At 33.9% G+C, this 27809-nt stretch overlaps 3 protein-coding genes across 4 annotated transcripts; 1 reads left to right on the forward strand and 2 right to left on the reverse strand.

Annotated features, from left to right (window-relative positions):
- Positions 1 to 493: 493 nt before the first annotated feature.
- LOC141697354 (4-diphosphocytidyl-2-C-methyl-D-erythritol kinase, chloroplastic/chromoplastic) lies at positions 494 to 6937 on the reverse strand. The gene is made up of 11 exons (XM_074501676.1): positions 6525 to 6937; positions 6338 to 6433; positions 5630 to 5698; positions 5378 to 5482; positions 5239 to 5295; positions 4955 to 5155; positions 4160 to 4252; positions 3976 to 4075; positions 2684 to 2783; positions 1383 to 1468; positions 494 to 910 (listed from the first exon to the last, which is right to left on the reverse strand). The coding sequence occupies exons 1-11, from the start codon at positions 6702 to 6704 to the stop codon at positions 810 to 812; spliced, it is 1188 nt and encodes a 395-aa protein (XP_074357777.1). The 5' UTR covers positions 6705 to 6937; the 3' UTR covers positions 494 to 809.
- A 6135-nt stretch (positions 6938 to 13072) lies between these two features.
- On the forward strand, positions 13073 to 18265 carry LOC141698465 (GCN5-related N-acetyltransferase 6, chloroplastic-like). The gene is made up of 9 exons (XM_074503164.1): positions 13073 to 13410; positions 14826 to 15048; positions 15143 to 15195; positions 15338 to 15374; positions 16080 to 16151; positions 16544 to 16648; positions 16896 to 17052; positions 17164 to 17240; positions 17936 to 18265. The coding sequence occupies exons 1-9, from the start codon at positions 13316 to 13318 to the stop codon at positions 17999 to 18001; spliced, it is 885 nt and encodes a 294-aa protein (XP_074359265.1). The 5' UTR covers positions 13073 to 13315; the 3' UTR covers positions 18002 to 18265.
- Positions 18266 to 20669: 2404 nt separating this feature from the next.
- Positions 20670 to 26300, reverse strand: LOC141696932 (transcription factor GAMYB-like). Of its 2 annotated transcripts, none has more exons than XM_074501086.1 (4): positions 25912 to 26300; positions 24665 to 25022; positions 21259 to 22201; positions 20670 to 21168 (listed from the first exon to the last, which is right to left on the reverse strand). In XM_074501086.1, exons 1-4 carry the CDS (start codon positions 25923 to 25925, stop codon positions 20978 to 20980), a joined length of 1506 nt encoding a protein of 501 aa, XP_074357187.1. In that variant the 5' UTR covers positions 25926 to 26300; the 3' UTR covers positions 20670 to 20977. The 2 variants fall into 2 exon arrangements, with proteins under 2 accessions (XP_074357187.1, XP_074357186.1); XM_074501085.1 differs by having other exon boundaries at positions 24665 to 25030.
- Positions 26301 to 27809: the final 1509 nt, after the last annotated feature.

The following is a 27809-nucleotide window of genomic DNA, read 5'->3' on the forward strand; positions in this document are numbered from 1 at the left end:
ATTTATTTTGACTCATTCTTAGCTTTATTTAATTAGTCGGTGAAGTTTTTTTCTTTCAGATCCTTTTTGTCCTGTCATGAGAACCTTTCCATTGCCATAGATTTTTAGGAGTATTGCTGAAGCGTACAGAATTGGTACCTGATTTTAGTTACAGCAATGTAGCTTCACCATTATTCAAGCATAAACATTATGAACCTTTGAGTTTTAAACATAAAACTTTGAGATATTTTCAAGGATTGAGATTTGCATCTATCAATGGCTACCTGACTGTGAACCAAAAGTTATTATCTATCTATGTAATGGCTATGTTGTGGATTGAAACATTTCACACACGTAACAGGAGAAAACATTAATTTGCACGTTTATCCATATCTGATAAAAAATATTTCGTTTTAAAATTAAATTCTAGAAATATAAGCGTTCTCATAACTTTGGAATCTTTGTTCAAAAGTAATCAAAGAAGCCCTGGAAGATTAAAATTGGGGTATGGATATGCAAGAGGACCTCAATCAATTTTATACATGTGATGTCTTGTCAAGTCATAAAAGATGTTTCAATCATTGGTCCTAAATGGGTGTCTAATAATAAAGTTAATACATGAATGTAACAAAAACGTGAGGATTCAAGTAGATGTGACCGTGGTCGTGGGGTAATTACCTCTAAAACTACCATTTTCCAACGAATAATAATAAAAAAAATGTAATATTGTTCACAAGTGTTTTAGATTTCAAGCCCTTAAGCAAGCCAACATTGAGGGAGGAATGGGGCCACAGAGCTACAACTCTTACCAAGTGTTCATGTACGGAGTCCTAAGCGCTTTGAGCAAAATCTTCAGTTGAATCGGTACCAGAATTTGTTGCATAAGGTTCTCGGTACCACTGAGTAGGTTCGCGGGTAATGAAGCTGGCTTCTGCATTAGACGAGACAATAAAACAGGAGAATAATCAACTCAATAGTATACGTAGAAAAGCAGAGCTCTGTAAGAACATCAAATATGTTGAAATTCCCATTCCTGGTTCTTATTTCATTTCTTTTTAATTTTTGGCTACTGAAATAGTCTGATCTTGAGGGTTTCTACATGTTCCACTGTTTATAGTTTATGCAACTAGCAATTCTTCTATTTGTTTTACTTGATGTTTTTTTTCTTTATTTAAGGGTTTTCAGAGCATGCCTCTTATAAAATTTTATAAAAACCCTGTGTCTGAAGATCTGAATATATAGATACTTGGGTAAGGAACCTGAGTTTACATATCTGAGGCTGGACATTGTACAAAATATATGTTTCTAGTGCAAGTTGTTTTCTTTGCGACTGAATGATATTTTACTGAACCTGCTTTAGAGGAACTTTCAATTAATTGTAGAAAGGAAATAAGTAGAAATACCTGACAAAAATACATCCTGATATTCTTCATCATCATACACAAATTGTGGTGGATCTGGAGAGCCTACTCCTACTATGGTGCTTCCACTGCATTAGATAAATTGCAATGGTTACAACCAAAGGGAGAAAAGAAATATCTTGCAATTATATTTACTTAATCTTAATTACCATATTATGCCTAAAAAGTATAAAGACAGGAACAGTATTTGTTGCAAGTTAGGTTGTAACTAAATCTGGCCATCTGTGAGAAGCTCGGTGTTTGATTTATAAAAGCTTGTCCGTGTTTGGTTTAAGGCTTTGTGACCTGCTTAAATATATATTTGAAAAATACTTGTTAATACATTCATCAAATGTGCATACAGATTATACACACAACTACAACATACTTAATTTTAGTATTTCAATATGTGAAGTTAGTTTATATTTTAATGTTTGTTAAATTTTAAGGGATAACTTTATCTATCACATTGAGATAGTTGATAACTAGAATGGGTTATTAATCACTTTTTCTAATATGTTTAACATTTTTTCCATGAACAGTTTACACGTATTAGTTCAAAAATTCAAATACTTCTCCATCTCATTTTGTGGGTCCTGTTTTGTTTTAACTAGTCTGCAGTCAGATTGACCAAATTTTATATAATGAAGAAATTTTTAAAACTTGTATTATTATAAAATATATCTAATCCACTAAATATGAATTCTTCAGTTTTCTAAAATAAGTCAATTTGACCATACAATAGTCAAAACAGGACACATAAAATGAATGAGATGGAGGCAGTATCACTTATGACTTCTCAAGCAAAGGATCACCATCCCAGATCTTGAATGTGGCGATAAACCTAAAAAAACGTTATTACCAGATTCCTCTATCACGGACCAAAAAATGGTTTTTGGTGATAAAGTAGAACTTGCACTTCAGTGCTAGTTGCAATTTGCCACCAAATAATTACAAATTTAACTAAGTTTTTTGCCATCTCTCCCCACTTTTATTTATTGTAAACCAACTTTGATTTCATTTATGGTTAATTAATGATGTGACCAGATGCACAAATGCATCTTTATTTGCAAAACCAACTATACATATTTGCATCTACTTATGCAACTCCTTCAGAGTTGTGTTTCTTTTTTTTTTCTTTTTATTTTTTGCATATTTCAAATCACAGAAAACCAAGTTTGGCATTGAATTAGACTTCCTCGAATAAATGTATTACTTTATAGAAGTATAGGTCAGTTTGAGAAACCTCAATAGCATATTTAAATTTAGTTTTAAATACATTTGGAGGGTGTATAGATTATTACCTCCCAGACATAAAAACAGCTTCATATTGTCCACGACCTGCTGCAATCACACGTTGCTTCAATCTTTTCAAAGATGGGAGAACCTCAAAAGCAGGAATTTCTGGGATTAACGCAATAACATTTGAATGTAGAGTCAGGTATATAGCAAGTCCAAAAGGTCAAGAATAAAAGCAAAAAAGAACTTCATGTTCAGACTTTTTATGCTATTGAAAATAAATTATATGCGTGCATAAGTTAGGTATATTAGGAGCAAATTAACAATGTATTTTGTTCAATCATGACGTTGCCAAGACCCTCTTCTGAAACTATAAGAGTACTTAGCAACATAACTAAGACACTAGTACCAGTAGTGGGACTCTCGCGAGTAATGAAGAGCTTAAAAAATGAAGCCTATTTTGTTGTGTCATTGTCAACAATACCCAGTATATATATGTGTGTGAGTGTGTGTGTGTGTGTGCACGTGTGTGAATAGAACTAAAACTTCAAATTACAAATATTAGTCATGTAAAACAAGTTGACTTCATTCGACCTTTCCAATATATTATATCCAGATGTTGGCTGTGTTATTAAAACACCCCCACCCCCTCCCTAGATCATAGTCAATTTAGCACATAGAGACAATTCGATACCAATTTAATCAAGCATAATAGTCTGACTATGTTTATCCTATTTTCTAGTGATAAATTTAATCAGGAAATCTTCATCTGAAATTCTCACCTCTTGGTATTTGTGTTTCTTAAAGTGTTTATGAGTTTAGCTGACTGAGTTCTATTATGGGGGTGTTTAGCATTTCCAATAATTCCAAAATATGAACTAATTTCCATACAAAAGTATGTGAATGTCTGAAACATAAGGCAAGCCAAACCGATCTTAAACTTGTAAAATTTGAGTCTTATGTTTCAGTTGGTTTACCCAAAGAAGATAGACAGAATAATCTGTCAGAATCCCAGTGGCTTAGATTTTCTATAAACTGCAGAAGGATGAAGCTAGACATATGAACTTAAAACAGAATTATTATCTGTATCGTCATTCATTTTGAGTGTGAAAATCTTACATCATTAATTTAATGGGGAAAAAGAAATGCAGCTGATAGACTTCTACCCCTTTCAGATTTCCAACCCAATTGACTCTAGTAGCTAACTATTCACAATAATTTGAGCAAAATGTGTCATGAGATATTTCAAGAGAACTTTATACTGTATTCCTGACATAATCAGGGTTTAAATTATATTTCTTTTGTAGTTAAGCCACATGAAAATCGAATTCTAAGAGTGTCTGATGCAAATTCTTACCTAAATCATTAACACAAACATCTTGAGATATACCGCTTGTAGAGATCTTTTCCAACAAGGTTAGAGGATCAATAGAAACAGTTCGATCCAGTTGAAGACGCTGAAAAATAACATCTTAGTTTGAAGGTTTTGTGACATGCTATTTTTAACTTTTTAAGTGGTTGTAAATCAAGACATATATTACCTTGTAGACTTCAGCCGTGGAGCATGCCTGTGGGGGCTTTATGAGTACCATTGGAATATGAGACGGTATAGGTGCCGGAAGATCTTGAACAACCTGGTTACAGAGAACAAAAGAACAAGTCTTTTTATGGTTTTCACTACATATAAATAGCCATGAAACAAGGACGTGTAATCAATATGAGTCACACCAACATACATAATTGTCACTGCCTATATGTTAACCATTTTCAAGCAGTTGAAAGCGAAAACCTGGTAAAGATAGACCAAGGCATATATTTACACAAACAAATATGTAGATATAAGAATCAATATAAATGGTCACCAATGTATCCATAACACAACTATCTCCATTCATTTCTATTTTCAAGGATGAACATGCTCCATCTGCTTTAAATTGGTAAAAAAATAAGTAGAAAATAGTAAATGATAGATATAATCTAGTTAGATGGTTAGATAGTTATAGTTATGGTCATAATAGAATTGGTTAAAAAATCTTATTAAACTGTATAAATTTGAATTTGAATTGGTTGGATGTTTAACAATCAAACTTGATGTTGTATATTTTATTTGTAGGATATTTACTCTTCTTTATCTATCCAGCTTAGCCTTTTAACCTTTTATTATACTTACTTCCATTTGTATGATATACATTGTTGTATAAAATTGTTAATAAGTAATTTAGGAGGAATTTTGACAACATCAAATCAGTAGATGACCTTGTAGCGCATAAATGGATGATCAATAAGACTAATTTTTCGGTAAACTAAAGTTTGCTATGATAGAAGTGGAATCATACCTCACCTCTACCTGTACAATAGGCTGCTCCATTTGAGAAAAAGAAGGGAATGTCAGAACCTATCTCACCAGACCATTCTTGAAGCTCCTTCTCAGTGGCAATACAACCACTAAATTGATTTGCTGCCCACAAAGCAGTTGCAGCGTTGCTACTGCCGCCACCAAGCCCAGCCCCTGTAGGCACCTTCTTATCAAGATGAATCTACAGCGAGGATAGGATAAAAGATGGTCAAAGATACAAAATATCAAAACAACCAGATAACGTAAGCGGGTTGTAGATTTTACCCAAAAGAATTTGTCACTGCCAGTCTTTTTCCTGTAGAGATTAAGGGCTTTAATGATCTGCGAAAGCAATATAAAATACCAATGATGATACATCTAAGATCAAAATAAACAAAAAGGAACATAATAATTTGTGGCTTGCCAGATTGGTATCATCAAGAGGAACACCAGGAACGTTTGTTGATAATCGATCCGTGGACTTTGATGGTGACAAAGAAAACTTAATTTTATCTCCTAAGCTGATCACCTGAAAGTATCAAAGAATTTAGTCTAGCTCATGGCATCTGATATATACAAGAACATTGATAGGCAACAAGCCAAAAGAAAACCTGTGAACAAATACAAGTATGAATCACGGGAACACAGATAGTGCACTTTATGAGTGAGCACTTACATGGAAGAGCGAGGCCAGATCGTGAAACCCATCCTCCCTCTTGCTAGTTATTCTCAAGAAAACATTTATCTGCAACAATTTAAACATTTAAGAAGTGCCAAATGCATTTGGATTGTTAATGGAAACGGAGGGAATTTAAATGTGATTGATATCACCAATAGCATTTGATTTTACTCGAGGTATGAAATTAAATAACTAGATATAGATAATGAGAATTTGGTAAATGAAATTCGAAAACTAAGGAGTATATGGGGAATGTTACCTAGATAATAGACATAAGTTCCACGTTTCAACCCTCGATTAAGAATAATACTTCGTGATAACATACACATTTCCCTTAAATAGTTTGAAATATTGTGAAAATCCCCCTATAGAATGATAATTTCATAAACTTCACCACAGCTTTTCCACATAGGAAAACTGACCATTAAAAAGTAAATGAAAAAGAGGAATATAAAAATCACTAAAAATTCAACATCAGATAAAAATATGTAAGGGGATATCATTAAATTATGTCAAAAGTCGGGGTGTTCACGAAAACAGAGTCTCTAGTCTCTACTAGGAATCGGTGTAAGGCCTACCTACATCCCACACTCATACGACATTAAAAATATTACAAGAATTTAGATTAAAAATCAAAAAAATAAAAACCAACATTTCATAGTTGACACAATTTGACTAACACTGTCTAAGCATCAATCCCCTTACCTTACAAGGCGAAAAAAGAGTAAGTCTCGAAAGTCCAGCATTGGCATCAACTTCATCAGCTAGCTTATTCAACCTCTCATCAGGATTATACACAATCTAAACACCACCCAAGAACAATCATCAAAACAAAAACCAAAAATCACATAATCAAAAAAAAACATGTACATATAAAAAAACACACACAAACCTCAACTTGTTTCTTGCTTGAAGCTCTGATTGTGACAAACTGGGCTGTTTTGAATTGGGATTTTTTAGTAGAAAATGAAAAGGGCAGGTGTGTAATAAGACCCCCATTTCTAAAACAAGTAGCTTTTGTTTTGGAGCTGTATAAATGGTGGCTGTTGCATAGAAACTGTGTGGAAGCCATGGCTGTGAAAGCTTGTGTATGTTGACAGTCTACAATATGTTTATCTGTGTGTATAAATTTATTATATATGCAAAGATGCTGAAGGGAAATTCTGACAGGAATGATGTGTTGCACGTTTGTCGTATGTATGTTGTGAATGAAACTGTTTTGTTAAGGCGTTGTTTCAACAAATGACTAATTAGATTACACTGTTGTGTCTGCTCGCTGCAGTTGAACAGGTAACCTTATTAGACTTTTGGGGATAGGAAGGAAATTGGTAGTGCTAGTATTTTATTCGTTCAATTTGTGGGATTTTCAATCGAATTGGATAAAATAATTTGACCAAGAAATAGATTTAAATATGAGAAAAAGAATATTTGATTCAGTTTTAAAACAAAAAACAAAAAATTCTGCTTATATCTAGGTTTTATTTAAAAATTAATTAAATTTAAAAAATAATAATAATAAAAAATTAGTTAAAATCGTTTTATTGGGTGATGATCCTAAATGCATGTATCAAAAAATACATAGTCCAAGCTACCTATATTCGAACTGAATAACAGAAAATACCGATCATATACTTGTGTCATATGCGTCATCGGATACACATTTTAAAAATAACATTTTAAAAATGCTTGTTATATGGGATACGTATGTCTCATCTTTTCTTTCACTTAAGTTGATTTAAAAGAATAATTATCCTCTTTATCACAGGTTCGAATCTCACAGGAGAAAAATTTATAATTATGCCTCTTGAACCGGAATTTGTCGCTTAAGTGCGGTTTATTTTGGTTAATGTGTTGCATGAGCCCGTGGAATTTACTCCAGCGGCTGCAGGTTATCTATAATAAAAAAATGGAAAAAAATAATAAAAAATATCTTACGTTTTCATAAGAAAAAATTATCAAAATACCTCTTTTTAATGTCCTTTTATCCAAAATACTTATTCTGAAATAAGGTGCATTAAATACCCACCAGATACTACACTGATACCGGAGTATCAGGATGATGCGCCACTTTCAGTGGAGTATCAGAACGATACTACTTTGTCAGTAGAGTATCATGGCTGATACTCCTCCGCCAGTGGGGTATCAGTCTTGTTACTCATTTCCCAGTGGAATATTAGGCCTGATACTCCACCGTCATTAGAGCGTTATATTTTAAAAATAAATAAATATTTATTCAATATTTTATTATTTAAACAAGTACCATTTTTTAAATTTGTAATATTTTATGGCTTAATAATTTTCCATATGGGGTTTAAAAATATTTAAAAAATGAATAAAAGTAAAATTCTAAGAATGTAGGTAATACTCTATTGATAAAGGAGTGTCTCACATGTTGCTCCACAGACAAAAAAGTATACGGATCGATACTCCATTGACAAAAAGGTATCAAGTATTATACTCCACCGGGAAAGGAGTATCATCCTGATACTCTTTGTAAGTAGAGTATACTCCACTGAAAATGAAGTATCTGGTGGGTATTTTGGACCTTAAAATTTTGGTGGGTATTTTGGACGATTCTTATTTAAAAATGATTATTTAGATCTTTTACCCTTTCTGTAAACGCGATGAGCATTTACAAAATGTGTATCTTTTATAAAATTCTTGAAAAATATGTATTAGGTGACACGCATGTGTCTTTTGTATTTTATACAAATCCCTATGAGATGCATATTACGTTGGTATTTTGGACTATTTCTCGCGTAGATACGTATTTTGTATCGTTATAGCTGAAATTTCGGTATTTTAAATATTTTTCTCATTTTTTATTGTAATAAAAATTAACTCAGGCATTGATAAAGTTTAAAATTAATAAGTTAAAGAGATGGATATAAGAAACATTTTTTTTATAATTACTTAAACAAAATTAAAAATATATCGTTAAAGAACTCGATTTCAAAAAAGCGGTTTATTTTTGGTTCATGTGTTGCCTGAACCCGTGGGGTTTACTCACTGTTCACCCGAAGGGTAGCGGCTGCAGGTTGTATATAATAAAAAAAGGTTAAATATCACTGTGGTCACTGAAGTAAGAGCCTAGTATCAAAATCTTTATTATTTTTATCGGGGTCTCTAATGTACCACTCTAGTAGCGGATAATGACAATGCCGTTAAATTATTTACTTGACCTAACGGACGAATCTACGTGGCAGGGCTTTGTTGGACACAGTGTAAACAACTTGTTACGTGTATTGTAACGTGTATTGTAACGGCTATATACACATGGTTATAAATAAATAGATAGAAACCACAGTCCCCTCTCTACACCATTATTAGGGTTCTTACACCAAAAATCCAATAGTGGGAGTGAAAGGATAAATTAGTGTAATTCATTGAAGATTAAGCAGCTCTCGTTGATGAGGAGTGAAAGCCCTAACACAAAAATGTGCGGTAGCACCTCAATTGAATCAGTGAAAAATTCTGGTTATCAACAATGTTTTTGTGGGAGATTAGCAAGGGTTAGTACTTCTTGGACACTGAAAATCCAGGGAGAAGGTTCTATGCATGTCAAAAACTTAAGGTATATATTATCGTTTATGTAAGGTTTTATAAAATAATTTTTGATAATATGCACTGTGTTTGATTTCTTTGCTATGAAATTAGGAGGTTCAAGGCCGCCACTTCTTTGAGTGGATTGATGAAGGATTTAATGGGAGGGCTTATGATATAGTCACTCATTTGAATCACAGAAGGGTATATTTGGAGGAAAAACTGAAACTTGTTGAAGAAAATCTGGAGGAAGCTGTTGAAAAAAAAAGAATGGTGAAGGGTGAGAAGATGCAAGTAGAGGAGGCAAACAAGGACCTAGAAGCTGAAATAGAAAGGCTTAGAAGTAATTTGAAACTGTGTGTGTTTGTTGTTGTTACATCAGCCCTAATAATGTTGTTTGTTAGGTAGATGTAATATTGATGTAGTTGGTTGTATGTACAAGATGTAGTTGGTTGATGTAGTTGGTTCTTTTTAATGAAATTGTAGTTGGTTGATATGGTTTCTTTAATTAAAATTGTCATTGTGTATTATAAGTTTCTGTGTGTGAGTGTGCTTATAGTTGTCATTGTCCGCAAACAAGGTAAAACATGTGCAAAGTAATGAATATTTACAGAAAAGATGACACTAGAATAAAATAAAATCACAAGATTCCATTCCACTAGGATAAGGCCAGGTCCAAATATTATAGTAGCCATACAAAAAGCAAGCAGAATAGTCTTAACACAAAAGCATACTCCTGGTCCAAAGCATAACAAAAGCACTACAAATCCCATCTCAAAAGTTTGGCCATAGTCTTAAATCTACTTAATGAAGCAAAGCAAAAGCAGGCATAACAAAGGTCTAATCATCCAGCTTAACTGGATCATATGGTGTGTTAGTCCACTTGAATGATCTCTTCTCAAGAAGTCTTACTGACCTCCTGCTTGGTTGAAGTGGATCTTCTGCCTCCATGTCTGCAAGTTCATCTTCTTATACTGCCTCCATGTCTGCAAGTTCATCTTCTTCTTCTGCCTCCATGGTTGCAAGTCCAGCTTCTTCTTCCGCCCCTATGTCAGCTAGATCGGAGATTTGAGCTAGATTGGATGGAGTTACTCTAGTAGTAGAACTGGTTGGCTAGACAAGTGAAGTACTGGAGGTGTAAAAGCTTTTAGTGTGCTTCTTGGGGGCAAGAATGGGACAAAGCATGGTGTAGGTATGAACACTACTTTATACCCAACTGGACCTAGTAGGTTCTCTTGGAAATGAGTTGGATCTTTGCCTTTCTTCACCACATCATCACCAGCCTCATTAACAAAAGGCAATTTCTTTTTAGGCACCTTCAATGACTTCTGACCATCCCAAATGTTCTGTTGTCCTTCATTGTCAATAGCTTTTCCCTTATCTTGCCTTCTTATCTGAAGCTTTCGTCTCTTCATCTCCTTTGGGGCTTTTTTCTTACTAGCAGAAGTTGTGTTGTGGTCGGGCCTTGTTGCATCTCCTTGCTCAACTGTCCTCATCTCAGCTTCTTCATCAAGTGGTGCACCATTCTTTTTGGTTGGACAATTAGTATTCCTGTGAGATGAGTCCCCACACAAGGAGCAATGCATAACCCTTTTGTTGCTATACCTCTGCATAATTGGACCACTTACAGTTTGAGATCCTTGCACTCTATTCCCACCTTCCCAGTCCTCCTTCCTTCTCATTTTTTTGGGCTTTCCCCTTAGTTTTTTTGGAAGATTTGGAGGTAGAAGCTCATCAGTAGAATGGACCTCCCAGAATTCTTCCCCTTTTAGTGCTTCTAGAGGGAAGTTATATGATGCCAAAAACTTCTGTTTCTTGTAAAAATCAGAGAAATAATCCACAGGGTGATGCCTCCTATCATGTATTGCAGCAATGGCATGTTCACAAGGTATGCTAGTAAGGTCATACCTCCTACAATCACATGATTTTGCATCTAAGTCAACTGTGACAACTTTTGTACCATGTTTGACACTATACCTGGTTGCACCATTCCAGCTAGCTCTCCAGTTTCTGGATTCAGTAACAAGTATGTCCAGCTTCCTTTTTATCCTTGAGCAAAGTTGTGCATCACTTCTGATCATGGCAACCCTATTCAATATGATTCTTGTCAATAGTTTGAAATGAATTTCTTGCATCATTGTCAGCAAAGGCATGTACCTAGTAACATGTAAAACAGTAATCATTATATTTTATCCAAAATGTTTTGTAAACATTAAAAGTTCCAAATAGTTGAAGTTATTTGTACCTCTCATGTATAATTCATGCATTAAATGACTCACTCATGTTATTTTCTACATTACTAGCCTTGCAGAATATGTTGAAATGTGCCTTAGTCCAAACCTTTGGGTCCAGCTTGTGAAGATGTTCATGTGTTGGCTTTAATAGCCTTTGCAACTCTTTCATTGCCCTTGCATGTGCTGCAGGATAGGTTGACATACAAGCATTTCAGAATGCTCTCTTCAAGGCCATAGATGAAAACCTAGCAAATAAAAACAACTCATGATCCAAAAAGAAAATTCATATGTAAGTAAGAGATAAGATGCAAAATATGTAAATGTCTAACCTTTTCATGTAGTTACTATATAAATGTCTTGCACAGTATCTATGTTCCACTCTAGGGAGGAGCTCTTTCAGTGCATTATCCAAGCCTTTCTGCTGATCTGAGATTATGGTGTAACCAAAACCATCACCAAGACTGAGATCTTCACTTAGCAACTCAGTAAACCATTTCCAACTTTCTGTATTCTCACTTTCCACAACAGCATAAGCTATGGGGTACATTTGATTATTACCATCCCTCCCCACAGCTGATAGCAACTGACCACCACAAATTGTCTTCAAAAAACATCCATCAAAACCAATAACAAGCCTGCATCCAGCCTTCCAGCCTTCCTTTAAAGCATGATAACAAAGGTAGATTCTTTTAAACTTATTGGAATCACCCTCATTCAGCCTTGTGGTCCTAATCTACACTGTATTTTTAGGGTTGCTGGTAAGAATCTCATGTGCAAAGTCCCTTAGTCTTGAGTAATGGTCTTTCACTGCCTCATGTACACCCTCTAGTAAAGCCTTTCTCACCCTTAAAATCTTAATTCTAGGAACCTCTATCTCCAACTCCTGCTTGATAGTCTCTGCCATTTCATTTACTTTCCATTGTGGATTTTTCCTTATCCTGTCCCCATACAACTCTGTCAGATATTTCACACTAGCAAGCTTATTTGAGTATGACTTACTGTAGTTATGCTCATCAAATAAGGTCTTGATAGTGCCATAAAAGAGTACTCTACTCATAAAAGAGTATCTCACATGTTACTCCACAGACAAAAAAGTATACAGATCGATACTCCATTGATAAAAAATATAAAGCATTATACTCCACTGGTAAAAGAGTATCATCCTGATATTTTATGTAAGTACTGAAAATGAAGTATCTGGTGGGTATTTTGGGTATTAAAATTTTGGTGGGTATTTTGGACGATTCTTATTTAAAAATGATTATTTAGATCTTTTACCCTTTCTATAAACGCGATATGTATTTACAAAATGTGTATCCTTTATAAAATTCTTAAAAAATATGTATTAGGTGACATGCATGTGTCTTCCCTATGAGATGCATGTCATGTTGGTATTTAGGACTATTTCTCGCGTAGATAAGTATTTTGTATCATTATAGCTGAAGTTTCGGTATTTTAAATATTTTTCTCATTTTTTATTGTAATAAAAATTAATACAAGCATTGATAAAGTTTAAAATTAATAATTTAAAGAGATGGATATAAGAAATAATTTTTTTTATAATTAGCTAAACAAAATTAAAAATATATCGTTGAAGAACTCGATTTAAAAAAAGCGGTTTATTTTGTGAATCATTTATATCAAATTGGTAAGATTTCCAAATTTTGGGGGTGGGGAAAATGGGTCTGAAACACCCTGAAAGCTCATATCATATTCATATTCATATTCATATTCATTCCTGTAGTAATAGCATACCCTTCCTGCCTCCTTTATTGCTTATGTTGACCTCCTCCTCCATTTTCATCTTCCTTGTCCCTCCTTTCTCATCTCTCCGTCTCCTTCTTCAAATCTCGATGATATAATACCACTTATAGTATATATATATATATAGAGAGAGAGAGAGAGGATGGAGCAGCTGAAATGCAATATTCATTTTGCGCAACCTCTATTCACACCCACTCCCCTTAAACGCAATTCCCTCATTGTCTTCAGCGTCTACAGGTATAAACATATTATTCATACACCCTCAATCCCTTTTTATTTAACTTATTTATATTGTTCGGAGATTTTTCTGGTCATTGTATTTTAGTTGGATCAAGTTTTACAATTCATATTCAAATACCAACTCATACATTTTGTTTAATTTTGTGCCGAATTTGAATTATATATTATATTTTATTGTTCATTTCCCAAAAGATCGTAATACTCGTAGTCACTTATTTTTGGGATATACGCTGCTTCACTATGTATGGCAATTTGAGTAGAGGGTATTGGGGATCCTGTTATGATTAGATTCTAGTATCTGATTTTCTAGTAGAGATTAGATACCTTATTACGGAGTACTTGGGTTAGGAGTTGAGGAGGTTTCGTGGTTTAGTTTGACTAGTTTTTTTTCAATATTCATTGCATGCTTGCTTGTCTCCTATTATTTTATGTCAGGATATTGTATGATCGATTATTAGGGTTTTCGAACTATTTTGTAATTGGTCAGGAGTCATAGTTAGTCAGGAGTTTATCTATTCTTTCTAGATTGCTCATATATTTGATCGATGCTCTTAGATTGTTTAGTTAAGTCAAGGCTCTTTTCGGAAACAACATTTGTACTCTTTTAGAGTAGAAGTAAGCCATCTTACTCCCCCTGAGAATGTTTATTTTTTTACTATCTATCAGAATTATTTTAGAAAAGATGTGGTTATAGTTTATTGTCCAAGATAGGTTTATACTTGTATATAACGAGATGTAATCATCCTGTATTAATTAGATTTTGAATGTTAAGAATTAATGAATATTTAAGAAATTTAGGACATATATATTAGTGTTTTTACTGATTCTATGTGGAACTCTGTTTATTTACTTTCCTCAACCATTTCTTAACCTACATTATTATGAGTCCCGTTGAAACTTCACAATAAGATTTATCTAAAATCCAACTAATCTTTAAATAATGATTGGGTAGATGAGTTGAATACTGGCGTGTTTGCTAAATTTAATATCAAGCTGTAACGCTTTGTTCCAGAAACTTTTTTGGAGAGAAAAGAAAAGAAATGTAAAGAATTAATTTCTTCACCTTGTTCCCGAACAACTTTTTTGAAAGAAAGGAAAAAAAGCTACAGATTTGGGAAGATGTTCTCTTTATTTTTATCTCCAAAATCTTCTTCCCACTTTTGGAAAAATTTGAAGAGAAAGAAAAATTAGCTATTTTTCTATTCTTTTCTTTTCTATCCTAGATTCGGGAACACAGTGTAAGAATAGGACGTTACAAGTTTAGGCAGCGATGCCGAAGTCTTCTAATTAGGCCAGTAGTTGATGAAATAATAGAGTGATGGATGTCAAATAATTTCTTCTATATCTTCATAGATGTGATAATGTTTATTCTCTCATCCGCCTCTCTTGTCTTCTGTATGAAACTGTTTTAGGGAAGACTTTCCGGTTTCTTACTGTAGATGGAAAACTCTTGAAGTTCAGTGTGGTAATGACCAAAGTATCCGCCAATTGGCTGTTTCCAAAGGTGATAACTCAAAGCTTCCCGAACTTATTTTTAACAGACTACAGCTTAGTGATCAGGAATATTGTGGATTACTTAGACGAAACTTCGGTAATTTTGTTGCTCGTGAAGCTGTACTAGATGAAGAATATTGGGTTCGTTTACCTTCTTATCAGTCTATTCGGTGCATAACATATATTTTTTTAATCCACTTTTCTAAAACTAGTTCATCTTTCTTTCGCATGTCAGGTAGCAGCATGGCTGCGAGCAGAAGCTCATTGGGAGTCCTTGTCATATATGAGGTCAGTGTTGTAACTATTGTAGCTTCCTATCTGGATATGTCGTCCTATGTTTCCTAGGATAATTATCATTTCCTAATATGAATTTGCTAACATATACTTTAGTTTCAGCTAAAGCTAATGTTTAACAATTTTCTTCTTCCAGGCACGTCGATAGCTATAAAAGGAAATATGCTGAACAGGTATAGATATGTTAGAACCTTATCATTCATGTTAGTGCAGGGCCTTGAGGTTCATAAATAGAATCTGAAATGAGACCCAATTTTTTTGTGATATGGAATCTGAAATGAGACCCAATGTAGGGAAGAAAACAAGGATACTGGAATATATTTTACTAATACTGCTGTTAATAATTGAACCTCTTTTTATCACAAATTCAGTATGGAGATCTCTATAACCATCATTCACAGGCTCGTGAACTAAATTTCCAAGAAGATGATTATTGAACATTATCAGCCAAACTAAATCAAATCAAATTCCTAGACTTGACTTGCGCTTCCTAGGTATATTACGTTTGAAAGCCTTTTCTGTTAATTTATGTATCTTTGGCTGGCTTGCCCTGCAATTGTTTATAAAAGTATTCAGTGGAAGCAGCATAATTTGGTTGAACAGTAAAAATTAATTGAAAGGGGCACAGTTGATCCTCGGTTTAACGTTTTTTACAATTAGATTATTCAGTGTCATTGAATTGTATAGTAAATTAAGTCATGAATAGTAAATGTAGAAAGCTTCTTCAGTGTTTACTTTTGGCAAGTCAGGGTAGTAACTCTTAGCTGTTTAGATATATGCAGATTTTTATATTTTCAATTTTCTGGATAAATTTTATTTAGTCCAACTGAAATGGGTCAATCTGTTTGTTTTATTATTCTTTTTCCTATATTTGGCAGGAGTTTTATGCTTTGAAGCGGCGATGCTGCGGACAGGAAGGAAAATCTTTGAAGTGTTGTTGTTTCGTCGCTGTATGTTTAAAGTCCCTCTCCCTCATCTACGTCCGCTGCCTCTCTATTATTTTGTTCATATATCACGGTGCGCTACTGTGGTCTAGAAGCCTATATGTTAAAAAATCAGGAATTGTATTAAAAATCAGGAAACCTTATTCCTGATATACTGATGTACTGTCTTGTCCTGTAAGTTATTCCTGTGGAATTGTATAATTGTTCCTGTCTGATAGGATAAAAACATCTACACCACTTTGCAGCCTAATTTTTTTAGCTTATATCCTCCATGAATCCTTTGTTCTCCGGTCTTTTCGTACTACTCACAACTTGGCACTTGCTAAACATTTTTGCACAGAAGTCTGCTAGTACTAATCCCCAACGCATTTCATTCCTTTCCATCTGGTATTTTTAAGGTTAAAAAAGAAGACAAGAATGTCCGAAGAACTGTTTTAAACAGTGTTGTGGGAACTATGGACCTAAGCATTAGACAGTTTGTTCAAGGGGAAACGTATCCAGGGGTATGCTCTTACTCTTCGTTTCAGTTCTCTGTTGCCATGCACAAGCGCTAAAACTTGGTTTAATGTGGATTCTTGAAGTGACCTACTTCCTTATAGTCATGTTATTATGTATTGAAATGCAATACTGCAAGATACTACAGTAGCATAGTATGCTAGAACTGATTATATTTTCTGAACTAATCGAGAAAGAGTACGGTGGCTCCTAATACATTGTGCTTACTGGTTTTTGTTCCCCCCAAGTTTGCAGGAGGTGAATAGACTATCTGCTGTCTTGGCATCTCAAGAGCCTTTTGATGCACATAAGTATGCTTACATTGCAAATGTTTGTGTTTCGAAGTATGCTCGCCGTCAGAATATTGCCTCAAATATGGTCTATTTGGCGACTGATATGGCCACATCAGAATGTAGAATTCAAACTCTATATTTATCTTAACAATGATAAATGTTACCTTTTCTTTTCCTTGCTAATCTGTAATTTGTGACTATTGGTATGGGCTCCATTTTGAATGTGACAGGTATGAAGCAATTATTTGTTCATGTAAATGTAGATAACAAGCCTGCTCAGGAACTATACAAAAAAGCCGGTTTTAAGGTTGGCACCTGAACTGTATAGATATAAATACACGGGCCCGCTAATAACTCATTATCAAGAGTCATTATATTGTTCATTCTCTTTTTTCATATGTTTTGGAAAATGCTTGGCTATAATTATCGTAACGTTACAGTAGCCCTATTAATATGGTATGTTGATGTTCAAATGTTCAAAGTTTCCCCTGTCTAATTTTAATTTGTTGACTTTCCTCTGTGATGGTTGTAGTAATAGCAGTTTGTATGCTTAGATGATGATTATGCAAAGTCAACCACATACCAAAGATCAACATTTGCAAAGATCCTACTGAAATCCGAAGCTTTCTATATATTGTAAACTAGTTGCTGCATTTTTCAACATACAAAAAAAAATGAATCATTTGCATCAACTCTCTTCAGGTGTTCCCCTTCTAGAAATCCATTTAAAAACATCTACTAGCTCTCTTATTTTATTAGCAAAGTTCTTAACTTCTGAAACATGGCTGGTTGAAGAATAAGCAACTAGACCTTATTGCTTTCTTGATATAATTCTTTTCTGACCTTTGGTTGAAGTCGCACCCATTTATTCTCTCTAAATTGAAAAGTATGACGTACTGATTACAAAATAAAAATTTCCCACGACCTTTATTCCTTGAGGGCACTTGCATTTTTTTTAGTTGTGCATCTTCTATGCAATTCTTATGAGATTTTGATATGCAGATTGTGTCGGCTGCCTCAACTCCTCTTTCAAAAGACCAACGGCTCCTAATGTGTATGGAGTTGTAAGTTGAAATAGTGCAAACTGCAGTTTTACTTTTACACGAGTAATAACTTTTAAATTGTGTTTTGAGCCAAGCTCATTGCTTTCTGTTGTTGTTTAGCTTTAATGTGAACTGGCACCTGTATAGAAAGTATGCCATCAGTGTCATTCTGTAAATATGTCATTTAAGATTTTTTGATTAACATAGAGTTAGCTCAAGCTTTTAACTAGTTCACTGATTTGATAGGTTGTACGTGGAGCAAATTTGTATATACGAATATTTTCTAATATGACTAAGCATGAGCTCGTGCCTGTTACTAGTTCACTGATTCACTAATATGAGAAAGGTTATATATAAATGTTATAGTGGTTCCTTGTTACTGTTGTTTATTCTAAAAGATCTCCTGTTCTCTTAAAGAAGGAAAATGCATTAACTCGCATCAGAGCCTTGTATGCTGACTAGTGACTATACATTCTCCTGGTTAATTTTTTTTTTTTTTGGTATTATATTTTTGGATGCTTAACATTTCCCAGACTGATAGTAAAAGATTATAGTAAATTCTGTACACTTAAAATTTTGGGAGTGATGCACTAGGTATAAGTTTAGTTTATGCTTTTTGAATTAATTTATGATGTTTCTGTTCATCCCAGAATGATCTCCTACTGTCTCGGACTTTAATTCCAGTATTGGTATTTGGAGTTTTCCTAGAAACCTACAAGAACTGATTGTTTTGCAGCAACATTTAAGCAGATTTGCTATTGAATGTAATTAGTTACTAGTTTGCAGCACTAGCATAGAATTGGGCCAACCAATATATAAATTCCTTTCTTAAATGAACACTCGTAGATGTACACACACACCACTCTAAATTGAATATTCCCATGCAAGCTACTGCAGTTTATTTTGACAAAGGGGTAAGCTTCGGCTAAAGAAGCTGAAAGAAAAGTACGTCTACAATGATAGAAAAAGAGCAGCAAGATACAATATTTCTTTCATAAATATGAAGGTATAGAATATGTCTCAGCAGGATAAAAGAAATGGGATAATAAGAATTGGCTCTGAAATATGTATATGTATTTACAAATGTAGTAGTTTATATGATACTGGTGCTCGACGTAACTTATTTGAATTCATCATTGAAGAGTGAAGACATCGGATGCAACAAATTTTATAAGAATATTAAAAGTAGTTGAGCCAAAAAAATATTAGCAATAACCAATTCTGTAAAATCAATGCAGTTTCTCCACCAGAATTTGAACTCTCATTCTTTTATAATTCCTAAAAAAGAAAGATTATTCACTTAATTACAAAGTCAATACATAAAAAGTTCAGATTAGCGGAGAAATAATTTTATGTCACTGGAATTAAGAAATACTTGAGAATGATACCAAATATCTCAAAAGTTCAAAAAGTGGTAAATTCCTGAAATAGAGAAAGGAATCTTCATTTGAAGAAGCAAACTAAAACAACCAAATCTAACGGTCTGCAATCTGCATTCAGCAATTTCCAACCACTCACAAGACTGCATGCTTATATTTAAGCTCAAGCATCGCTTCTTAATTACAAACCCAGCACTTTAAAATAAGCAATGCTGTTACTTAGCTCCGCGTTTCGGAAAAAGCCCAAAACATTACTCGCCTAGCGTTTTGGTCATCATATTTTCTTTTTCTTTTTTTTTAAGGTGCAAAACGTGTGATGGTGTAGTGTTTTGGCTACAAAATACAACATCGCGTAGCGTTTTACACATATATTTTTAAACTCAAATAAAAAATTATTAAACCCTAAAATAATAAAAAAAAATATTTTAAATTGCTATTAAAATTCAAAAGGGGATTGGTGAATCGTATAATGTTAAAATTTATTAACTTAAATTTTAAAATTGTTTAATTTAAGTTTTTTTTTATCGTAGGTAACCCGCAGCCGCTACCCTTCGGGTGCGCACTTGGTAAACCCGACGGGTTCACGTAATAGCCTGCAAACCACGTGAACCAAGGTAAACCGCATTTAAGCGATATACTCTGGCTCGGGAGGCATAATCATAAATTCTTCTCCCGTGAGATTCGAACCTATGACCAAGAGGTTAGTTTTCCTCTTGGTTCATAGGATTTAGGGTTAAATTAAGATTTAGGCTCTAGGGTTTAGAGCTTTCCTAAACCCCAAACCCTAAATCGGTGTAATATCTATTAATTTTATTTTTTAATATTTTTAAAATTCAAAAGGGGATTGGTGAACTATAAAATATTAAAAATTGTTAAATTATGATATACTCTAAAATTTTGAAAATATTAAATAAAAAAGAAATATGAAAAATGAAACATTAAGTAGTGTTTTCGGACCCTAAATAATATATAAAAAAAACTCAAAATAAAAAAGAAAAAAAAATTAATAACGTTACATGGCATTAAAAAAAAAAAGAAGCAAAACATTCATCGTGTAGTGTTTTAGTTTATTTTCAAAACGCACAATATAACGTCTTGAATTAATATTTTAGACCATAATTTTTAAAAATGATATTTTGAACCATTTTTTACTGCAAATTTTGGTCCATTTCTAGAATTAGAGCTATTTGTTAATGCTCAGTCGGGATAGCTCAGCAGGAAGACTCTGACAATACAAATATTGATTCATTTAGTATTTTAGAAAGCTGAAATTTATCAGTCGCACAACCACATTATAAATTTCAACAGCCAGAAAACAGCAAAATGTTCTGCATGATCACTTAACAAAAAAACTGCATGATTGCCCAGGAATCCCAGAAATCATAAGAGAGCTGCCAAATGTTTACAAAGATCAAGGATATGGGAAAAAAGTACAAGAAATATTACATCCACAGTCAAGTAACAGTGCCAGAATGTAGTTTGAAGGAACTTTCTGTGAGCCATGCAGTGAATTTATGCTAGGAATTTGACAGAAATCTCAGTCTCCTTGTATTAAGCAGAAAATAATAAAATCTCCTTTTTATGAGAGTCCCACAGCCTTCGACTGCAAAGAGGTGCACTACTCAAGAGGCAAAATCCTCAGCAAGAAGTGCTCCAATAGCATCTCTTAAGATGAAATAATCCTTACCATAGTCACTGCTGAGGCCAAACCAATTTGAGTCGAGAAGGAAATCTGGCCTGGAAATGTTCATGCGACAGGAATCCCCATCCTTTTCATCACCATGTGTTACCCAGTCAAATTTTTCTTGCTTAACTGTCAAAAACACAAATAAGAGCAGAAGTCTTGAACATTAATAATGCAACAACCACAAATGGAAAAGCTTATTAGCAAGTTCGTCTTTACCTGGAAGAGTCTTCATCAGCTGAGGTTCATCCAATGACCTTCCCCTGACGGGAGTACATTCACGGAATAACGAGGCAGTAGAATGACCAAGAGGAGAGTTCGGGTCACCGCATGAATCCCAGTCTGCATCTTGGAACTGTGATGAACTGTCGGTACCATTTGCAGGGACATCAGGGTTTGAAGTCTGCTGCCATGAATTTTTCTCTGTGTTTCGCAAAGCTCGTGATTCATACAGTATAGATTCCAACAGGCCGTTATTCTGTGGAGAGTGATGACCTGGCTCTAAATGCTCATTTGGAGGAGTTTGGATTAAAGTATCAACAGACTCAAGGGAAGGCAGCGGGGCAGGTGAGGCCCAGCTTCCCATTTGAGAATCTGAATGTTGGAGTGAAGGGAGCTCCAGCTTCATTGCCCAAGAGTTGGGTAAAGAAGAAGAGTTGCCATTTATAAGGGCATGGCTGCCTGAAAGTAAACAGGGGGAAGATGATAAACCATGATCATATGAAGCCCCAAAGGACTTGCTAGCAATCTGAAAATCATCATTGTACTGATCCAGTGCAGGGTGAACAGCATTGAAACCAGGAAGTGACGGTTCTGATTCTCGAAGACGCTTGGCTGGATGAATTTTTGGGATCAGAATGCTGTTACTGTAGGTAGGACTTAAACCCGTTGAAAAATAGCCACCTGCAGAAATATTATAGAGCTCTTGGTTTACTCCCAAACCTTTGAACTCGACAGATGGAATCTCCAAGTTATGGGTTGGTAAGAATTCAGAATTGGGTGTATCATCACCCGAGAATCTACCCATATTCTGACTTGAAGAATTCTCGTCTAAGGACTGCAAACAGATGTCAGGGGGGTAAATTGGCAAGCCAGCTCGTTGCCGTCTTTTAATTCTTGTGTTCCAAAAATTCTTTATCTCATTGTCAGTACGTCCAGGTAACTGAAAAGATGTTAAATCTGTGAATTGAATGGGCACAAGATTTCAAGCAAAATAGAAAAACAAGCACAATTTAACTTTTAATAAAATAATAAATAAGGCTTTCCATGCTGTCTAATATGCTAAAGGCATATCAGCTCAATAATTCATGTAAGATTTAAACTTGCGACTGCATGCATGTTGTGTACTTGTGATCCAGAAATCACACTATTTGGAAGCCGTGTGGAAACAACTTTGTTGATATTAAGTATCACAGCCTAATAATAAAAACACTGGATTGCAGGCTTTAGGCAAGGCAAACAGAGACCCGGAACCGTCATTGTGACAATAATGTCACGCTCTATTTATGTTGTTAAATAAATTAACAACAATAAAATCATATCCTACTGTTATCAATATATTATATTAAACTATTTACAATTTATTACATATCAAGAGATTAATGTGCAAGTGAAGCAAGCAACTAGTACATGCTACACGAAAATCCAATGAAATTGAATCATAAACAATAAACAGTCAACAGTCCAAACTATATAAATTTACCCTAAATCCATCATACAGCCAGCCAAAGCCAGGGCTGCGTCGAGCATTAGACCTCATGCATCTATCCAAAATATTCACACAAAGTAATTTTTTTCTCTACCTATTCAACTCAATCTTGATTTAGCAAATAAGACCTCATAAAAAAATCCATTGCATTTGATGTTCTGTGCTCCAACTGTAAACCTATTTAATTCCATCAATTCTAATTCTTACACCACCTAACCCTTCATATAATATTTTAATATCCTGGTACTACTATACAGACAAAACATAAGCATCTATTCGATTTACACACTTCCTTACAAATTGGTCATAACATGTGCCATTAATCTAAAATCTACATCTGAGAGTTTGATACTCCTTTATTGTCCAACATTACAATGAAAGAGCATATAATTGATCTCGTGATGATACAATGTAGTCTCTGCATCAACTCGGCCACAATTATGTTCCATAGCATTTCTCAGTCAATCTAAAAAGCTTAGATTCATAACATAATACACTCGCTCTAACTGCTTGGCTTGATGTTACAGAGATAGAATAGTGAAGCACAAAGACAGCTCATGTTTAATCATAGCCAGCTCATTTTAATCCCTACAATTAGGTGGACGCAATTGTGATAATTAAAAATAAAGTAACAACTGGGAACAAGCCCAAATTTTTTTTTTGCCTGGTTTATTGAATTTTACCAACTCCGCAAGGAGGTGAGGATTATTAACCTGGTCAAAATTGATACAACAGAGAGTTTAAGTTTTGGAAGTACAGAGCACTTTATATGGTGCAGCTAATGTCTCATAAGGTACAACTTAAAAGCGTGCTTATATATATAAAACTTCTTTACATATTAATAATCACTCTATAGTATATGTTTGCTGCAATTATATACTATTTAGAATTCTGTATTCTGAGCCAGTTACTTCTTAGATACCATATCAATTCTTTTTTTTGACAATTCACATTTATTCCAGCCCTATGAACTTTGATATTATCTAAAATTTTATTGTTAAAAGGCTTTTTTTTAACCAAACTATATATTTTAACTGGAACATTTTTCATATATTTTCTAAGAGCCTACTCTTGAAATCCAGTATTTTCTCAACCCAAATAGCTTTTATACACTATGTTACGTCCTATTTTTAAAGGCCATTTGTTTTAAGCTTTTTTAATCAATTTCTATTATATTCTGTTGAATGATGTAAGATCCGGTTGGGGCTGGTCAACTGTATGATTGACGGAGAGTGTTGAATATTATAAGATCATGTTTGAGGGGTCTCGGGTTTGAGTCTTCTCAACCCCATTCAAGTCCTTCCAATTGTACAGTTAAGGGAATTCGATTTGCTATAAGTTTGTTCTTGACCCAAAACCAAAGCCTTCTACATCATCTTTCTGGCATCACTCGCCGTGACCTACAAAGTCAAGACCTCGTTGCCAGCACAAAACCTCACAAGGGTCTTCAGCTAACATCAATGACGGGGACCACATAATCTATTTGGGTACATGCAGGATTGCATGATAAATTTGTCATCGTTTTGCAATCTTTTCTCCTATAAATTTTTAGTTTACTTTCTTTTGTTGTAAAAAGCTTATTAATTTAATTCTACTCATTGATATACTATATTTTCAAAAAAAGTTATTACTCACTTTATGCAATTCTAAGTGGCTATATCAATGTTCCTACATAACATATTCACTTCACACTGACATTCTACCATTGATGAATTAATGTGTGAATGAAAGAAATATAGGCAACAACTACCAAATATCTTGCATTTTAATATGCAATGATAAGAAGCGAAGAAGACACAACAAACATTAATGTCTATTGCAGTGCATTTCCTACATCAAACTGGTATATGAAAACATACTATGCAAGCCACTATTGCATCCTAGATCTAATGCACGACATAAAATATCATTGCTTACCTCTGCAGCCATTCGAGCCCACTTGTTTCCCATCTTAGCATGAAGTTCTATAATACGGCGCTCTTCATCGGGTGTAAAGGAACCTTTCTTAAGATCCGGTCTGAGGTGATTTGCCCAGCGAAGACGGCAACTTTTTCCGCAACGGAAAAGTCCCGAGTGCTTTTGGACAGCGTTCCAATTTCCCTCTCCATGCTTTTCTACATATTCAACCAAAATGGCATCTTCTGCTGACGTCCAGGGGCCTTTCTTTAGAAGCCCACCACCAGTCATGTTTCCTTCACTGGTTGCTTCCTCAGCTGACGGTGAATCCATGTAATCATTGACCGCCAACTTGTCTTTACTTTCATTAGTCATATTACTAATCTCCTTCACCAGAAACCAAAAAAATTAAATATCATCATAAAGATAAAATATCACTGATTCTCAAATGTCAAGACTTTCACTTTGATACCAATAAACAAGGAACTGACGTTCAAACTTTAAAACAATCAATAAGTCTAGATTTAGTACTGTCAAAATACAAAGTGAAAATTTACCAATTTGACCAAAAAAAGCTCCCGTTAACTTTCAAATAACAAACCAACTTTCTTAGATTTTAACCAACAATAGAAAACTACCAAGACACCTACTTCCAAGCAACAACGTCCAAAAGGAGCAAGCGACAAAATAAGTAGAAAACCACTTCTAAATTCCTAATACGTATCAATAGTCAGCATAACTAACATTTGAATTCATAAAAATACATAAAATTTCACTCTACATCACAACATCAAAGCGAAAACAGTAAATCACGGAAGTAGCACCAGATAACAGAAAAAACAGTGTCTTCATTGCAGATCAGCCACTAAAACAAGAAAGATTAAAAGACCACAAAATCCACGTACACGTCATCCAATTAATAACTAATAAAAACATTGAATAACATACTATAATTAACCGGTAATTTACAAGAAACAGAGAATACAATTAGCACTCAAAAAAAGTGAAATTAGATGAAAATTCACACTAGATCAGCTAAACTCAATCAATTAAACAAACACACGCAACGACAAACACACAAACAACCATATTTCAATACGTAAACCCCACAATTCACAAACCTCACACTACAAAATCACACACAACAACAAATATCCACATTTCGATACGCAAACATGTCGTAAACATCACAATTCACAGCAATCATATCAAATACAATTAAAATTACATAATTACATAAACAAATACATACACCTATACACACAAACCTCAGCTGGCACATTTAGTGGTGAGTGAAACATACGGTTCAGATCTAGCAATCTACAAGACTCTCATGCGAAATTGAGCTCAATCAAACTAATATTTAATCGAAAAAATCGAAATTGAGATGATTATATATGTATATGTAAGTATAGATATAGAGAGAGAAATGTTGAAGATGAAACCCTAGCCGTAATCAGTAATGAAAGAGAGACTAATCATAGAGTTAGAAATACAAGTATTTATATATTGGGGAAAGTTATATAATTGTTATTAATAAAATAAAATAATAAAAATGACAAGTAATAAAAAGGAGATGAAGTTTGAATGGAGAAAGCAAAGGGTGGAGATGGCGAAGGGAGAGCGAAATGAGGGAGGAGAGAGAAAGGACACACGACTTCTTCCTTCTTTATTTCTTTCCACACCAAGATTTCCTTTTTTTATTAATAAAATAATTAGTAAATGCAATATACTAAAGTATAGCAAATCTATGAGTTAAATTCCGTGGTTTTTTTTTAAAAAAGTAACTTGCTTAAAAGTGAAATAATAATTAGTCGTTATGTTTCTGAATTGTTTAACTAACTAAATACAAATATTTGAAAATTAAAAATGAAGATAATGGTTTCATGTGCAATCCATCATATATCTCCCTGAAAACAGTAACTTCACAATTGGCTCTCATATAAATTTCATGGATTTTGCAATGTTCGGAGTACTCGATTGGTCTCATATTATGAACAAATATTTGTTGTGAGAGATGGGCACATGCGATGTTCACCACCGTTTCAAATACTCTCATATTATGAACAAATATTTGTTGTGAGAGGTGGGCAAATGCGATGTTCACCACCGTTTCAAATGCACCCCAGCTATCTAATAAATTCATTTTCAATATAATCATCACATCGCACAAGACGAGACACATCGCATAAAGCAAGACGATCAAACACACAAATAATAACACAAACAAAATAAAACGGATAAAATCCAAAATTAAAAGATCACATAATGACTCCAAATTATAATATGTTGTTAGACCAGAGATTTTAAATCAAAAAATTGAATTTATTATAAAACCTGAGCTCTTACCTTAGTAGATCTGAAAACTAAAATACTCAAATGGATTTTTCGAATTTTGTGGAACAAAACTTGAGTTTTGTTTTATTTTTTTTGTCAAGAATGAAATAATTTCATTGATAAAATTTCGAAATACGAAAAAGTATATCTTCCAATCATAAAATTCATCATCTAACCGAAAAGCACGCAAGTTACCTCCGAAAGTTTAGACAGTAAAACCTTAATGTACGAAATAGATAATCCACGAAAAATGCCTCGTTAAAACCTCGCAAAAGTAAAACCCTATGGGAAAAAACTCAGGGAGGAAATATAGTGCTCTCAATAACTCACATTTTATACAAAACTAATAATAACTAGTATCTTCCGATAATTATAAAAATCTCTCGTATCATCAACTTGAAACTAACCATTTTTATGCTTCAAGATCCCTCGTTAGATTATTGTGATTAAAAATCCAAAAAAAAAAAATAAGTAGAAACTTTTCCAATTATCCTGAAAATAAGAACAAAAGAAACAAGGAAACATGTATTAAAACAAAAAAAACGAATCTACATATAATACGATATTAAAATAAAATAAGATCTAACCAAACGATTTCTTCGGTTAGACACAAAATTCCCATAATAGGACACAAACAGTCATTAAAGACTCATAAAACCAACAAATAGTCAAAAGCCATCATATATGGCACTACCGTATTGGTACAAATAAGTCACCTCACAAACAAAACTCGTTTTATTGAAAAAGAAGCAAATAAAAATAAGAGAGAAATAATTGAGATGGGAAAAAACGGGTGAATATGGATAGAAGGCGTGAAAAAAGGAGACGG

This window comes from Apium graveolens, chromosome 11 (genome assembly GCF_009905375.1).
Source record: "Apium graveolens cultivar Ventura chromosome 11, ASM990537v1, whole genome shotgun sequence".
NCBI lineage: Eukaryota > Viridiplantae > Streptophyta > Magnoliopsida > Apiales > Apiaceae > Apium > Apium graveolens.